At 34.8% G+C, this 16,746-nt stretch overlaps 3 protein-coding genes and 1 non-coding gene across 6 annotated transcripts; 2 read left to right on the forward strand and 2 right to left on the reverse strand.

Moving 5' to 3' along the window:
• Positions 1-238: 238 nt before the first annotated feature.
• Positions 239-2,172, reverse strand: LOC25497913 (uncharacterized). Its single transcript, XR_005643270.1, has 2 exons — positions 2,023-2,172; positions 239-940 (listed from the first exon to the last, which is right to left on the reverse strand). It is a non-coding gene; the product is annotated as an uncharacterized protein (transcript).
• Positions 2,173-2,182: 10 nt separating this feature from the next.
• Positions 2,183-3,662, reverse strand: LOC120575771 (pentatricopeptide repeat-containing protein At5g06540). Its single transcript, XM_039828344.1, has 2 exons — positions 3,533-3,662; positions 2,183-3,461 (listed from the first exon to the last, which is right to left on the reverse strand). The coding sequence occupies exon 2, from the start codon at positions 3,336-3,338 to the stop codon at positions 2,481-2,483; it is 858 nt and encodes a 285-aa protein (XP_039684278.1). The 5' UTR covers positions 3,339-3,461; positions 3,533-3,662; the 3' UTR covers positions 2,183-2,480.
• A 1,153-nt stretch (positions 3,663-4,815) lies between these two features.
• LOC25497914 (uncharacterized) lies at positions 4,816-10,942 on the forward strand. Its single transcript, XM_013592643.3, has 9 exons — positions 4,816-5,251; positions 5,574-5,631; positions 7,178-7,245; positions 7,855-8,034; positions 8,317-8,413; positions 8,958-9,067; positions 9,176-9,309; positions 9,404-9,592; positions 10,614-10,942. The coding sequence occupies exons 1-8, from the start codon at positions 5,021-5,023 to the stop codon at positions 9,543-9,545; spliced, it is 1,020 nt and encodes a 339-aa protein (XP_013448097.1). The 5' UTR covers positions 4,816-5,020; the 3' UTR covers positions 9,546-9,592; positions 10,614-10,942.
• A 133-nt stretch (positions 10,943-11,075) lies between these two features.
• Positions 11,076-16,476, forward strand: LOC25497915 (sulfite oxidase). Of its 3 annotated transcripts, none has more exons than XM_039827456.1 (12): positions 11,076-11,777; positions 12,881-12,996; positions 13,095-13,157; positions 13,728-13,764; positions 13,901-13,982; positions 14,432-14,550; positions 14,651-14,746; positions 15,065-15,175; positions 15,265-15,366; positions 15,482-15,529; positions 15,706-15,924; positions 16,126-16,476. In XM_039827456.1, exons 1-12 carry the CDS (start codon positions 11,706-11,708, stop codon positions 16,240-16,242), a joined length of 1,182 nt encoding a protein of 393 aa, XP_039683390.1. In that variant the 5' UTR covers positions 11,076-11,705; the 3' UTR covers positions 16,243-16,476. The 3 variants fall into 3 exon arrangements, with proteins under 3 accessions (XP_039683390.1, XP_013448098.2, XP_024627256.1); XM_013592644.3 differs by lacking the exon at positions 11,076-11,777 and adding an exon at positions 11,865-12,196; XM_024771488.2 differs by lacking the exon at positions 11,076-11,777 and having other exon boundaries at positions 13,090-13,157.
• The last annotated feature ends 270 nt before the right edge of the window (positions 16,477-16,746 follow it).

Here is a 16,746-nt window from a genome sequence, read left to right on the forward strand (position 1 = left end):
AAATGGTAAATTCAACTTTTAAAAAATTTAAATATTGTTGTTTTCAATGTAAAATGACCGCTTTTGATTTTCTTATCAAATGCCTTAAAACATTGATTTAGGACACTTGTTAGTATGACCAATAAATATATTGGTTACAATTCATTTCTGAAAAATGGTTTGCAGTTCAAACCAACATGTCCGTTGGGTTATGATTCAACTAGTTCAACCGATTGAATCACAATTGAACATGATAATGTATAAATAATAAAATAATAAATATATTGCTAAATTTTACAGGTAATTCATCAAAATAATAACTAATAATAAAGTTATATATTTATAAAAATGTGGTCACTCTTGCAACATTATGAACAACCTCATTGTTTTGTCTTTTAATGAACTCAACATGAGAGTTTCTAAAATGAGAAGAGAAAGTATGTCTACAATCTCTAATAATAGCGTCAAAATTAGACGCATCTAAATTGTTTCTATTAACAATGTCTACCACCGGATGTTTGGAATCTAACTCGAATACCACATTATTAAGTTCTAAATCTCTTACCTACTTCATAGCATGAAAGAGTCCTAATGATTCTCCAATATCGATATCAAGAATAGGAGAAATCTACTCGGTTTTTGCTAGCACAAATTGGCCTATCATCCTCTATACACACACCAATACCCACTTTACTGCGCGATCTCGAAAAAGAGGCGTCAACTTTGCCTTTATATCGTCGTATAGGAGGTCTTGTCCAAGCTGCATTATGCTGACTCGTGTGTTGGTTATTGCTATTGATACGCGCATTTTGTTCATTTCTCCACCCGGTTAACAACGATATACTACAGTCGCACACCACAGCTCTTGTGGCAGTTTCATTTCTCCAGATAACATCATTCCTTTCTTCCATATTGCCCATATAGTGCAAGCAAACAAAGCTTTGTGCTTTGCACTCAAAGTCTGCATAATATCAAAGATATTATTAGCCACAGAAGAACGAACTATGATTCAAGACCTGAAGTATAAAATTCCAAAAACAAGCCTTAGCCAACACAGAATACTATTTTGACATGAGAAAAATGAATGCATACTATCTTCGACACCTGTATCGCAACGCACACAATTATTTGGGCTATTGACTCCTTGATCATAAAGCCTATCTTATGTGGGCAATTACCAAAGCCCATTCTTAACTTACCCTAATATTTTTCTCATTCAACTAATATTAGGGTTAGTTACAAAGTTGTTAACTCGAAAAATATACAAAGTTGTTATTTAGTTCAATAAAAATATAGTGATGGGACAAATCTCTAGACGGAAAAACTAACATTTTTTTCGGCTTAACCATTCAACGGAAAGGTTGTGATGGCTGCATTTTCCTTTACGATTGTTCTTAAAAGCTCTCATTTTATTTGCTTATTTTGATTCTCTCAGGATTAACCATCCAGGTCGAATTTGCTCGGATTGACCAATCCGAAGATAAAAAAATCCTAAAAAAATCTAAGTGCATTTTACACTTTTAAATTGGCCAATTCTGATGTGTATAAAATCTTGAAAAAGTTGTTGCTGGTGAATTCTATGGTAGATATTATTTTGTACAAAAATAATTAGAGGTATTTTAGTTATTTGAATTGCAAATTATTAGCTGTGTCAGCGTGTCAGTGTCCGTGCTTGATAGCTGATAAGTCAACACCGATAATAATTTGAGATAGTAACATAACTCAATATAATTATGTGTCGGTTTGTGTCGGTGTCAGACAGTGACAGCTGTCGGCCACCATACACGCCTTCAATCAAAAGTGTTGGTGCTACAATTGTTAAAACAAAATAAACACTTTGAAAATTTTAACCTAAAGAAAGAACAACACAAGTCTTTTCCTACTTCGGTGTCAGTAACACTAATCAAGCGACACCATTATATCTTTCACTAAACAGAAGTCTTAATTAGGTTCTGAAATTCATGGTCTAGTAACCAAAATAAAATAAAATCACAATAATAAGAATTGTAGCAATGAGCAGAAGATAACACAAGAATAACATACATGCGAGTGTAGAGATTCTCCTTAATCATCGTCAAGTGTCGACAAGACAACCTCGCTTGCATCTGCAAAATTACACGACAAACCAATACCTCAAAAGAAACTCAAAAAAATAAATAAAAAGTTATATAATAAATAAATAAAGGTTAAATGTTGGGTATGCCTTATCATGAAAGCTGGAAAATTTGGAGTGTTTATTCGACTTTGTGCATTTCTCAATAGAAGTTGATGGAATCACTCATTCTCTGTCACTTGTCAAATGGTTAGGATGAAAGCAATAGTGTAGAACCATTTCGTCAGTAAGCACCATAAATATTTTCAGAACAAGAACGGTTGAACAATATGTGTACATTCGTTTATGCTTGAATCAAGTAAGCTTAGATCATAACTCACTTCCTTGCCTTTTTAGGTAATAATGAAAAAATCAAATCTTCCGCATACAAGCCATGTTAGAAATGCAATTAAGTGGTAACAAGGCTCCACCCCGGAGCTTTCTTGAGTTTCTCTTCTTTCATCATCTTCCTCAATCTCGAAACCTCCTGCCATTGTCCAGCCTCTGCGTACATATTCGACAAAGAAACATGAACACCATGATTATGAGGATCCAGAGTAAGAATTTGTTTCACAACCCTTTCAGCAACCTCGGTGTTTCCATTATTCTTGCTAGCTGCCAATAAAGCTCCCAAAATAACCACGTCAGGTTTCCATGGCATCCCTTTTATCACTTCCTCTGCCTCTAGCAACTTACCCCCTCTCCCAAGAAGATCAACCATGCACCCATAATGCTCAATCGTCGGCTCAATTCCATGCACAACCTTCATCGAACAAAAAACCTCGCGGCCGACATCAATCAAACCTGCATGACAACAAGCAGATAAAACCCCAACAAATGTGACAGCATTAGGAACAACAATCTCCTCCTCCTTCATACACTCAAACAAACCAAGAGCATCTTCAACATGTCCATGAGAAGCCAAACCACAAATCATAGCATTCCAAGTAACAACATTCCGCTCAGGCATTTCATCAAACAACTTCCTCGCCGTCAAAATATCCCCATTCTTCGCATACATATAAACCAACGCGGTCCCAAGAATAACTCCCACTTCAACCCCTTTCACTCTCATAAACTCATGAATCCTTTCCCCAAGCTCAAGACAACCCGACCGAGCACAAACCGACAACACCGAAGCCAAAGTAGCACCATTAGGCTCAAACCCAACAACAACCATCCTCTCAAAAAGATCCAAAGCCTCATTATAACAACAATTCTGAGCATACCCACAAATCATCGTGGTCCAAAGACTCAAATTTTTCATCGGAATTTCATCAAACACGTAACGTGCATCAACCAAATCACCAGAAACAGAATACCCACGAACCAAACCATTCCCCACATGACAATCAAAACACAACCCGAATTTCACCACATGTGCATGAACCTGTTTACAATGTGGCAAAACATTTGATAGCGAAGAACAAGCTTTGAGGAGAAAAGGGAAAGTGTGTTTACCAGGGATAACACCGTGTCTACGCATTTGAATGTAAAGGGAAAGAGAAATGTGGGGCTGTTGTTGTTGATGCGCGCGGATGAGAGTGTTCCACATGAATGAATTGGGTTTGTGTAAGGAGGAGAAGATTCTAGAAGCGTGTTCGAGGTTACCGAAAGGGGAAAGAGCGAAAGAGGAGAATAAACGGCTTGTGGCGAATTGGTCGTTGATGCGGGATGTGATGATCATTTGAGCGTGGATTTGTTTGAGGTGTTGTATGGTGGTGGATTTGTCGGCGAGAATTGCTAAGGTAGGAGGGTTTTGATTTTGAAGTGATGAGGTTGTTTGAAGCCATGATGATGATGATGTTGAGAGGGAGACGGTGGTTGGGATGCGGTGGTTGATGAAGGATGGCAGTTTTGGCGGCAACATTTGAAGGAGTTCTTCTGCCTCCTCGACACATTTGTTGATGGCAGTACACGAGAATACTTTATTTACTTTTTGTTTGTTAAATTTTGCTTAGTTGAAATGAACAATGTATAATATATTCAAACCTCAACTATCACAAAAATAATAATTTATTTATTCATTCTGTTCAACTACTCCCTGCTTGTTAACAAAAAAAATCCATTCAATCTATGCATTAAGTATAAAATCCATCCAATTTATTAGGAGTATAACGGTTCAATTTGGATCGGTTTTTGATCAAAAAATGTTCGAACCAATGAAACCTTCATCGATATGATTTTCATATTCTTTGTTTTTCAAACTGCTTTATATAGCTAACATAAAAAACCTAACAAGAGGACGATCCCAATGACAGTGAGGAACAATGGGTTAGGTATGACTAGCGGCTAGTGTTCGTTTTTAGTAGAAACGAAATATAGTGTGAGTGATAAGATGAGATGAGATGATGGGGAGAAAGTGAATGAATTATAGAGTATTTAATGTTGACCTTTAATTTTAAACTTAATCATAAATGTGTATAGGAGGGATAATCTTACTAAAATGAGGGGTGAGGTTAGCACCGGTTCGGTTTATCGGTTCTTTGGATTTTAAAATTAAAAAAAACTGAGAAGTGAACCAATCTAGATTGGTTTAGGTTGATTAAACCGAACCAAATAAGGTCGGATACTTTTTCGGTTCGGTTCAATTTAAATTTTCGATTTCATCGGTTTTATTCAAACCACTTACATCACTACTTTTTTTTTTTATTTTTTTTAATAAAAGTAAGCTTGTATGGTTATTTAGCCGTAATCACAAAAATAAAGTGATTGGTGTAGAATTTGATGCCACAAGTTAATGAATCATGGCAACAACATACATTGGAGACAAGGAAGTGGCGCGAAAGAATTACCATACCCATTTCCTTTCCCACAGCTGTGGTTGTCACTTCCTTTACGTCAACCCGTAACTAACTTTCAACTTGAAGCCCCAAATAATAATAATAATATCATCACGCTACACAATCCGCATTCCATTTCTATCTCTCATCTTACAATTCCATCTCCATGGCTTCCGTTTCTTTCTTTTCTCAGCCACTCGCTTTCGTTGCTTCGCCTTCGGATAGAGCCCGGTTCGGTGCCAGTTCAAAGATCCGGTTCATTCGGGTTCACAACAATCACAAACCAGCTGGATTAACTGTTTCTAGAGCTGCTGCTTCATCTTCTTCTTCTTCTGCTGCTGCTTTAGTCTTTCGTGACCTTGATGCTGATGATTTTCGTCACCCTGTTGATAAAGAGGTTTTCCTCTTAACTGATTCCATTTTGTATCATCAATCCAAACATGTCCTTAGTTCTCATGAGATTCTAGCATGTAGCTTTTTCTAAGTAGCAATAACTGACACTTTAAAGGTGTATTTGGTGTCTCAGTGTTGTGTCTGTGTTCGAGAATTCTTCTTAAATTATTATGCATAGTCGTATATGCATTTTCATTTTCTTAAATTATTATGCATCGTCGTATATGTATGTGTCAGGATAGTGCTCTGTGTTTATGTTAGGGGTTTGTTTTTGTTCTTACAGGAGTACTAGTGCTTTGTTTCTTGATTTTGTTTTTCATTTACAGAATACAATGATGCTGAGAGCGATTCCGGGATTGAAACAAGTGGGAAAAGCTCTTCTAGGTATTGAACATTTGCAGTTTACCTTTGAACTGTAACGAATATCTGATCACTTGATCGAGTTGATTTTCATGATAACATGAGTTTTAACTTTTAAGCCATTACTCATTTATAGCTGATAGCGGAATTGTCCCTTTTTCATTTTGGGTTAGCTGATTATTATAAAATTATAGACATAAGAGGCTGTTTCAGAAGGGTGTTTTAATTTCATATATATATATGGCTGCATTTGTGGTGGCATGGAGACATCAAAAACCTTGATGCCATGGTCGCAACCACAGGCACAGAAATGTATCGCTAGAATACTGTAAGTTGGAAATTGGAAGACTACGTATAGTTGATATTTGAAAAATAAATGTTTACGAGTCGTGCATGGGGGATATATGACTTGCATGCACAAAGAGAAGTTAAAAGCATTATTGTACGCCACGGTAGCCAATTGGCCATTTAAGTGAGCTAGACCGATAAAGTATTGATGCGGAATGTGCGCAACACAAATGAACATAATACTTATTCATGTAATAGGAATTGGTGACATGTCAATCTTCTATTGACTCAGTACACCCAAGTCGGAAACACCAGGCTTATACAAGAATTAATCGAGGGAACCCGTGCTCAGCACATGTTGCTGGAAATAAATTTAATGCGAAGTTAACACGTGGTACGGCCCAGATTACCTAACTGTTTTTTTTTTTGGTAGATAGACGAAATGGCAAAGCCATTATAAACTCACACACACAAGTGGAGGCACCGGGGTTCGAACCCCGGTCAAGGCGTCTGGCCTAACAATTTCGGTATTTTACCAGTTGAGTTAGGACTTCTGAACAACTGTTTTGTTAATAATAAAGATGTTTTTATGAGAGAAATTTTGTTCAAGTATCATTGCTTAATAAATTTCCATCCTCTTCTAGGTAAAGTGTAATTTCAGTTTAGATGTCTGTCATGAGACAAACTCATATATAGGCCTTTTTACTGGGATGGGGTACTCCTGTCCCAAAATTTTTAGAAGGATAGAAGTGAAAAAGTTATTATTGAAATTGTGTGAGTTATATCCGGGAAATACCACTTCTATTCAATATTTTAAAAAATAAAACTTGCACGTCGTACACAGATAATATTACTTTCATGCTATAAATCAAATGCCAGCCCTTTATGGTATATACTACTTCATACTTATTTACGGATCATGCAAGTTGTATGTGCTATATTTAGGTGGAGGCGCGAGATGTTTGTTTTTGCTGTATTTATTTTAATTTAATTGCACGGATTGCTGTCTGTTCATGATGTTGTGTGACATGATTGCACCATGGTTATTGTTTTCCATTTATAAAAGCTTTGTTCATCTGAAATGTTCAGCTGGATATCGGGCTGAAGACACGTCTTCTATATGCTGCACTATTTGTGAATTTTTGCTGCTTATATGCTTGCTTTCAGATCCTAGTCGGAAAATTGCTTTGTTGTTGTTGTATATGCACACTTTCAAATGCATAGCTTTTTATCCAGTTACTCAGGTTGCGATATGACATGGTCCCCTTTATATGAGTTGCAGGAACTGTAACAGAGCAGGTCATGCTCCTTGAGAACATAGGGACATCCGTCCTTGTCTCCAAAAATCAGGTATCTTTAACAGTCTGTAAAATAAAATTTCTTCAATGTGTGATCAATAAAGAAATTGCATTTATGTAATATAATAGATAAAAATATACCTGTGTTGAATAGTATTCAACCCACATCCTAGTCGAAGTTCTGTGTTTTTTTTTTGTTGAAATTTTCTCTTACTATATGAAAAGGGATAATGATATGTTCATGATAAAATGTGCATGCATTTATCTTTATAAACAAGTGCAGATGTATGTGATGTAAAAACCACATATTGACATAGCCTAAATAGTCTGTGTGAACTCCATTTTCTTTTATGTTATTTCCTCAAATGAAGAATAAGTGTTGATCACATTGCGACTGTATTTCTAAACATACAAAGTGCATCAGTGATTTAACTTCTTCCTCTACTTGTCACCAACTTAGTAATGGTTGCTCTGATTAAACATTTGAAAGCTGATTAGCATCTTCACTTCACATTTTACCATTTGTCATTCCCGCTCAGTTCAGCTGTATGGCATGATGTCACCTGAAAATTATATGGCCTAACCGTCTAGTTACTTCTGTGTTTATGCTACCTTATGTCACCTCATTGAATTAACTAATGCTGTGTTGTTGTGGTATCAGCTTTCTGATCTTCACACCTTAATGGCGGAAGCTGCAGAAATATTAAATATCAATGCCCCTGATCTATATGTTCGTCAAAGTCCTGTGCCAAATGCATACACATTAGCTATAAGTGGTAAACGACCATTTGTCGTTATTCATACTAGCCTAGTGGAGCTCCTTACAAGAGCTGAATTGCAGGTTCTAATTTATTTTGTAGTTCTTTTTAATTTTCTACCCTACTTCTTAGCTGGTATAGCATCCAAGAAGTTTTCTTCCCATTCTTCACGGTAAACAAGCAATAAGTTTGCAGGAGTTAGACTTTGACGTGAATGATGTTGATATGGGAACCATTTACATAAGAAATACATTTTTCATTTCAAACTTTCCTTATCAATTTTTTAGTCAAACCCTGTTTTGATTTTATATTCATTGTTCTGGTTCAAAAATACTATTGACTTGCCATCAATTTACTTTTAACAGGCTGTTTTGGCTCATGAGTTGGGTCACCTAAAATGTGATCATGGTGTGTGGCTTACATATGCAAATATTCTAACTCTTGGAGCCTATACTGTACCTGGTAGGTGATATGGAGCATATTTGAGGTTTTAACAGTGTATATAAGGCACATGGTTATAAGTTTTAAATTACAGTCAAGTTTTTAGTTATGTTTGATGTTCAAAGTTGGATAAACACCGTTTGTCTAACACCTATGGATTGAACTGGGAACGACATCCATGTTAATCTTAGTCTCTTATCACATAATGACCATAAAGACCTGTCTATAATGTCATAATCCTTGTTTTCATCTTTGAAAATGTTGTTTATCTATACCTACATATAAATGGGATACTAAGTTTTGGTGCAACAATTCTTTTTTTCAATTTTTTCTTTCATTTAAACTATTTTATTTACAATTTTGTCCTTCTTTACCCAATCAAATAACTGTTTTTTATTAAATAATCACGTAAAATTGTATAACTTCCATTATTTTTATCGAGAAAAGTGAACAGACTATCACATTAGTGCCATTTTGTATGCTAGTTTTAGTAATTGATTCATATCTGACTCCAGCTATTCCAGCTCGTTTAATGTTAATGAGAAATAACCTCCATTTGTTTTAGGTATTGGAGGTTTGATAGCTCAGACTCTGGAAGAGCAGATTTTCCGCTGGCTTCGAGCAGCTGAGTTAACTTGTGACCGTGCAGCTCTTCTTGTTGCTCAAGACCCAAGGGTATGCTGATGTCAGAATTCATAATTTATCTGTAGCTTGGTCTAAGCAAAATTTCGGTATCATTTGTTGGTGTAATTATTAAGTATTTGTTTTCCGACCCTACAAAAGGTTGTCATCTCAGTCCTCATGAAATTAGCCGGTGGATGCCCGTCTTTGGCTGATCAACTAAATGTTGATGCATTCCTGGAGCAAGCTCGCTCTTATGAAAAAGCTGCTTCCAGCCCTGTTGGATGGTACATAAGGTTCGTAGAAGTCAATAGTATCTGTAGTCTGCCACCGATATTAAAGTTGAATTGCAACTTTTTCATTTAGAAGCTGAATTTTTCTTTTGATTAGGAATGCTCAAACAAGCCAACTTTCGCATCCTCTGCCTGTTCTACGTGCTAGTGAAATTGATGAATGGTCAAGAAGTTCAGCTTATAAATCTCTTTTGAAACGTGGAACACCTATTCGATCACACCAACAGAAAAAATTCTAGGAGTGCCCACATTGTTCTAAATGCACAACAGTTCAATGTTCTTCATGGTTAGTTTCTTAAAACTCTGCAATTTCTGTTTTATTTTGTGTTTCTATGCTTCATCTAAGTCAGTATTGCTAATACATCAGACAATAATCATTCATCAGTTTGTACAAGTGATAAAGTATTATACATGTTTGAACTTGTAGATAGTGCATCTAAGTATAAAAAGAGTATAGTCTATTTCCCATCAGTGGAAGTAATATTACAGTTTCCAACTTGATAGAAATCCGAACTAATGAGAAGCAGAAATTATATTACGTCTGCTGTCTATTTGCTAGTGTCTCGTTTGGGTTGTACACAATCCTTAGTTGTAATGGTTTTAATCATAAAATAAGTTTCATTTACTAAAACACCCTTATTTATCGTTAGTGAAGTAGTTAGAGTTAAGATACAATAGATAAGGATATATTACTAGAAAAAGTAATTAATGCTTCGTTGTAAATATAAAGAGACAAATAATTTGAGACATGTAAATATAGCAAACGAGACACTTATAATGAGATGGAAGAAGTATTGATTGAAAACAGATGTCTTATAGAAGGAAAAGAAAACTCCTGTAACCCAGAGCAAAAGCTCCTCAGATAAGAGATATTTCTCTCTCTGCCCAACCTCAAGGTCTCAACAAAAAAGTTAACGAATTCCACCCTGCTATCCTTCCTTAGTAAGTTAGTATAACTACCATTCCCCGGCCACATAAGCAATTTTAACTGATTCTCTATTACTCTAAAACAAAACTAATTCTCTATTCGACATTTTTGTTGGGCTAAGGCCCAAACCCGGCCACTAACACCTTTGTACTTGGTTCAGGGAATACTTAAGAAGTATGTAGTTCTTAAAAAATTCTGCCTTTTCCTTCCATATATATGCTGTTAATTGGTTTGGTTCTCAAACTAGAACCATTTAAGTGGATTGGTTCTTATATTTGGTTAACCATGCACACCCCTAATTACCATTATAATTTATGAGGACTTGATACCCATTTCATTTCTCACTAATTTTTTATTTTTCTCTTTACAAAACATGTAGTGCAATGCAGAAATGGTGAAAGGTCCAGGAAAGCATTGAGTTTTATTTATTATGGATCTACAGCTGCTGCAAATCTATTACCTCATACCGTGGATCAGTAAATCTATACCTGTATATTCATTTTGATTTTTATTATATTAATCAAGCTGTAAGTAGAATTTTGATGATAAGAGGGATTATTTGTAGAAATTCTGTCCCTTTGAAACCAAAAATTACTTGTATATTCTAGATATTAACCGACAAGTTAGAAACTCATCTATGTAAATTTCATGATTGAAAGATTTATATGATGTACCCTGTATATACATTGTATGAATAATTTTGTAATATTGATTTTTGTTAGAAGTAAGTTAAATATCAAGTGCCTAAATGAAGTAAATTTAATGGTAGAATTAGATTTTTTTTTTATTTTTTAAATAAGCTCAAAATTATGGCTTTTAGTTAGAATTTAGAATTTATTTAAGAGACAAATAATGTCATAATTTGTTTTTGACACAATTAAATATTTGAAGTCCATGGTATAAAACGACTGAGAAATATTGAGAGAGATGTAAACCATCATATGCAAGCGAAGGTAGATTTTGTGTGATAGAAATGTACTGTTCAAATTATAGGAAAAGCTTGATCGTACAACAATATGATCATTGATGTTGTATGATACAGAGTGTTGAACAACAATCTACTATCATGGAAGTAAGATTAGCGTAGTGTAAAGGCGAGAATTCTATGTTGGATGTATAAAAATACTAGACAAGATAAGATTATGAAGGATAGTATTAGAGATAGAGTGTGATAACAACTATTCTAGAAACCATGGTTGAATATCAGATTTCATAGTTTTGACATGTAGATTTTAGAGTAATTATTATTTTTTTTTAAATAGTCTAATGGTGAGAGTCACACATCTTAAGTGCAGAGAAATAGAGAATCCCGAGTTTGAATATGTGTCGCAACATATCAAATGTTATTGCAGCTACCAACTGATTTGTACTTACTATATAAATTGCAGATGATTGAGGATAATTTAATTGTTATAGGCAAAGAAAGGCCAAGAACAACTAAATAAGAAACTACCAGGAAAGATAAAGCATTATGACACCTAGTGGAGAAATGAACATGCTTTTTCAAAAAAGAAAGAATGAACATGGACACAAAAGCAGTCAGGTACGTACGAGGTTCTTGTGTGGATATATAATCACCAAGTGAACAAACACAACAAAACCGGTGAGATACATACAATACAAGGTTCCTTGCTTTTTCTGAGTAATACAAATTAATTAACTAAAACTGGTACCAAATTTAAAGACTAATCAGAACCAATGGTAAGGAATTGAAGTGGCTAACATGTCAGTAGAATGCAAATGCGCCACGTGTCTATCATATATGTTTGAGTGGGACCCACCATTGTCATCCTCCACTCATGGCACATGTTATAAATTTCATGTACAAATCAGAAGCTATGGTTGTTATTTGCCACCATCTTCAAATCTGAAAAACATTATAGAACAATGCCAGGAATCACAGGTCCTTCAGATTATTCTAAAGAACCTATTCGTCACCCCTCTCTTCAAATTAACTCCAAGGCAAGCTCAAATTCCATTTTCATTATTTATTCACAAATTTATTTCCTTTTTCTATAACCATATACATTGCTATTTATATCGAGTTTCAAATGATTTTAACGTATCGGTCAATGGTGGGTTACCTATGAAAGTGGACTACCGCAGAACTTGCCTTAACCTGAGCATACACAATTGTAAATTTGTAATATAATAAGCTTCTACTTTGAAGCTTGTATGTATGCATGTATTTTACACATAGATAAACAGAAATGATAATAATGTTGAGATGGCACCTTACTGGATTCATTTCGGGGAGATTGAACTAGCATGAGGGTTCTTCTCCGTTGTTATATGCAACGTTGTGTCGAGCTTAGGATGAGTACCTTAGTACAAAAATAACAGTTGTGGCAACTTCACATTTTGTTAGACAGTGATGACTTAGTGTAGTTTCGTCGGCCATGAGTATAGCTATATGACACTAATGTTTCCATGTTTACGTTGGTAATAATAGTTCATGACTTCGAAAGTTTTGTGAAACTTACTAAATAATTCGATATAACTTGATATTTATGTAAAATATGTGTTCACTGTATCATATTAAAATTCAAATTGTATATGGTCCAATGGTTCTTGAATTGACCCTGTGATAAATATACATTTTTTCAGATATGTGTTTCTCAAATGCAATTTACTGTTTCTCCCCAGGAACCTTTCAATGCCGAGCCACCACAATCTGCCTTGTTTTCGGCATATTTGACTCCTGCAGATTTATTCTACAAGAGAAATCATGGCCCCATACCGATAGTTGATGACATTGGAAAGTAATATGTTGATTATGTGAAATTATACTTCTTTGGTCACTGGTGTTCACTGTCGACGAATTTTAACTTCTTTTCTTATGACATGTTTGGCAGAGCAGATACAGTGTGTCAATATCTGGATTGATAGAAAATCCCAAACAACTTTTTATGGAAGATATCAGGTAGGTGCTGGATTAGGAATCTCAGCTAAATTTTCGAATATAAACAACTAATAGTATCATATACTCACTCCGTCTCATTTTATTTGTTCTCTAAAGAATGAATTCTTCTTAAGAAAATCAGTAACTAAACTCAATACTAAGGTAAAATATTTTTTTAAATAAAATTCTGTTATTGAAGTAGTTAAGTAGAAGAACTTAGGATGTACTTCAATCCTATGTGGTGGCTTCACCGTGCAGCCTGTTGCAGAGCCATTGGATCAAAATGAGAATTTTTTTAACTTAAATTCAGGCTCCGCTGTGAGTTGTATAGTGCAGAAACAACGGAGGATCCAAAAGTCGAGGTACCAATAATAAAGTTATTGATTTACTTACAATAACGGCCTTGTTAGAAAAACATAATTAATACTTTTTCGATACTGTAAAGTGACAAATAATTTTGAGACAAACCGACGAAGTAATTATTATTACTTCGTTAGGCCCTCGGGATGCCGTATTTCCAATTCATTTCATATACGTGTCTCCAATAAATTAAATTTCAAACAAAAAACTCACCTCGATATTTGATTACAGGAAGCTTCCCAGGTACAATGTCACCGCCACACTACAGGTTGGTTGGATATAAGTTCATATTAATTTCTATCAAATGATATAGTGTTGCATGGAAGAAGAACCACATTGTTTTGGTTTTGTGTGTACTGTTGCATCCAGAAAATGAACTTGATTTTCCCTCTGTGGGGTTTCAGTGTGCCGGAAATAGAAGAACTGCTATGAGCAAGACTAAAACAGTTAAGGGAGTTGGTTGGGGTGTGTCTGCTATTGGAAATGGTTAGTATTTATATTTTTTGGGACACCAACGACTCAAGCATCTTTTGATTCTATTAACAACAGCTGTGAAATTGTGAATGATTCCGTAAAATTTCATTATTCCTGGCATGGTTTTAGATTGCGTTTGCAATTGTAGGTAGTGAAGCTTTATACTACTGTAAAATGAGAGAAAATGTGGCTACAATTGCAATTGTGATGTCATTACGGAGACCTCTAAAACTGTTATATTACGATGCAATTGTGATTGCAGACCACAGTTTAGAACTATGATTCTGAGTTTTTCTATCAAATTTTGTCAGAAAAAGTATTTTTGGTCGGTTTTATACAATATTACCATTATATTGTTTATTTGTTCGCATGTTTCTGCTCAAAACTGTGAAAAGGTTTAGATCTGAAAATATAACATTAAATCAACCTATAATCGTTGATTGAATATATTATTCTCTCAGCTGTTTGGGGTGGTTCTAAACTGAGTGATGTTCTTGAGCTTGTTGGAATACCAAAGTTGACGAGTACCACTAAATTCGGAGGAAAATATGTCGAATTTGTAAGCATTGATCGGTGTAAGGTAACTGCTACGTCTTGTAACCATAATTCAGATTCTTTATGTTTTTTATTTCATCCATGAACATACCTTTGTTGTTTTGGTAAATCTAAAAAAAGTATAGGAGGAAAATGGAGGTCCATACAAGGCATCAATTACCCTCAGTCAAGCTACAAATCCTGAAGCCGATGTTCTACTTGCTTGTGAGATGAACGGAGAAGTAAGTGATTATCTCCTTCATGTTTTGCATTTTGTCCATTTCATTGTTTTATATCCTGGCTTTCATTACTATCTTTATCAAACAATAAAAAAAATTATGTGCTATGATTCATTTCATGAACATGTCACCATTCAACTGAGCTATATATTTTTCTTCACAATTTTTTTTTTCCATTTTTCTTTCAGCTCTTATTTGCAATTTGCAGGGTTATTTTCTTTTTCTTCATTTTGTGTTTTTTATTTAATTTTGTGGCATAGTGTGATATTATATTAATCTGATATTGTAATCTCAGTTTAATATCTTGTTTCATTCCGTTAGCCTCTTAATAGGGATCATGGTTATCCATTACGCGTGGTTGTTCCTGGCGTTATTGGAGCTCGGTCTGTTAAATGGCTGGAAGCTATCAATATCATAGCAGAAGAATGTCAGGTCTGATATGTTATGTAAAGTTGTTCTGAAATAGCTAAAAAAAAATTGTTTTCACAATGGCTCAGAATTGTAACATTATCATGTATCAGGGGTTTTTCGTGCAAAAAGACTACAAAATGTTTCCTCCATCAGTAAATTGGGATAACATTAATTGGTCATCTAGAAGACCTCAAATGGATTTTCCTGTTCAGGTATTCCCATTCTCTAAATTTTGATGAAAGAAAAATGAAATACTTAATATCTTTGAAGCAAGTCACATGTTACCCTAAAGTTTTTCAACTAAAACTTTTGATTTCACTTTGGCAGTGTGTTATATGTTCTGTAGAAGATATGACCACAATTCCGCCGGGGAAGGTTAGTTTTTGCAATAACAGGTTTGGAGGTGTATTGATATGTTCTATACACGAACGAGAGATCTGACTCTTCTAAAATAGACAACTTACTTGAGAGTGTAAATTAAGTAATTTTTTAATTGATTGAATAAATAAATGAACTGAAATCCTAATTCTTAAATGATTCCTGCGCTGTAGGTAAAAATTAGTGGATATGCAGCATCAGGTGGTGGCAGAGGCATTGAAAGAGTGGATGTGTCTGTTGATGGAGGAAAGAGTTGGATGGAAGCTTCAAGGTTTCAAAAAAGTGGCATTCCTTATACAGCAGATGATGATGACAACAGTGACAAATGGGCATGGGTGCTTTTTGAGGTCACTGCTGAAATTCAACAAAGCACTGAGATTATTGCTAAAGCGGTATGCAACAACCATTCTGCTAAGTTTCATGTTTCCAACTTCTTGTCTTCAATTAGAAATCATTTTCTGGCCCTTAAAATATAGGGGTTTGCAATTAGGAATGTGGAATCCTTTAATGATTTGTATAATGTTAGATAAACATCACAAAAGTAAGAAATGATCTCTTATAATATCTAATGAATACTTTGGGCTGATTCGCAGGTGGATTCAGCAGGAAATGTTCAACCTGAAAAGGTTGAAGATATTTGGAACTTGAGAGGGATATTAAACACTTCATGGCATCGGATACAACTTCAAGTCATTGATTCTAACCCTTAAAAGTTGTTTCCATTCCACATTATGTATTTGGTGGAGGTATTGCAGAGGTCTATCTCAAAATGTGTTTATATACTCAGGCATGGTTATTTAAATCTCAAATACACATTTCACCAAAGCCTGTTGAGCTTAAAATTTGAATAATGTACAACTTAACCGAGTAAGCGCGATGACAATGTCGTAAAAAAAGAACTACACAAACATATAATTGAATTTTATAAAAATGCTACTTTGTTATATTCCATCTTAAAATATCTTCAAATATTATGACACGCGACGAAGAATACTTTCAAGTTCATAAGCTATTAAACAAAACGCTCGTTTATAGCTTTATTACACATATCAATCACTTTATTACATGTCCAAACCGGTCCTAAAGGTACCAACAGTCAAATTTTGATTCGCAAGGTATAAACTGCACAGAATTCATCTAGAGTCTAGACATTATTATATCTTTAGTTAGGAAATAGAAGCAGTTTAGTTGCATCCAAACTATAAATGGTTACA

The sequence above is a fragment of the Medicago truncatula genome, chromosome 7 (genome assembly GCF_003473485.1).
Source record: "Medicago truncatula cultivar Jemalong A17 chromosome 7, MtrunA17r5.0-ANR, whole genome shotgun sequence".
Classification (NCBI taxonomy): Eukaryota; Viridiplantae; Streptophyta; class Magnoliopsida; order Fabales; family Fabaceae; genus Medicago; species Medicago truncatula.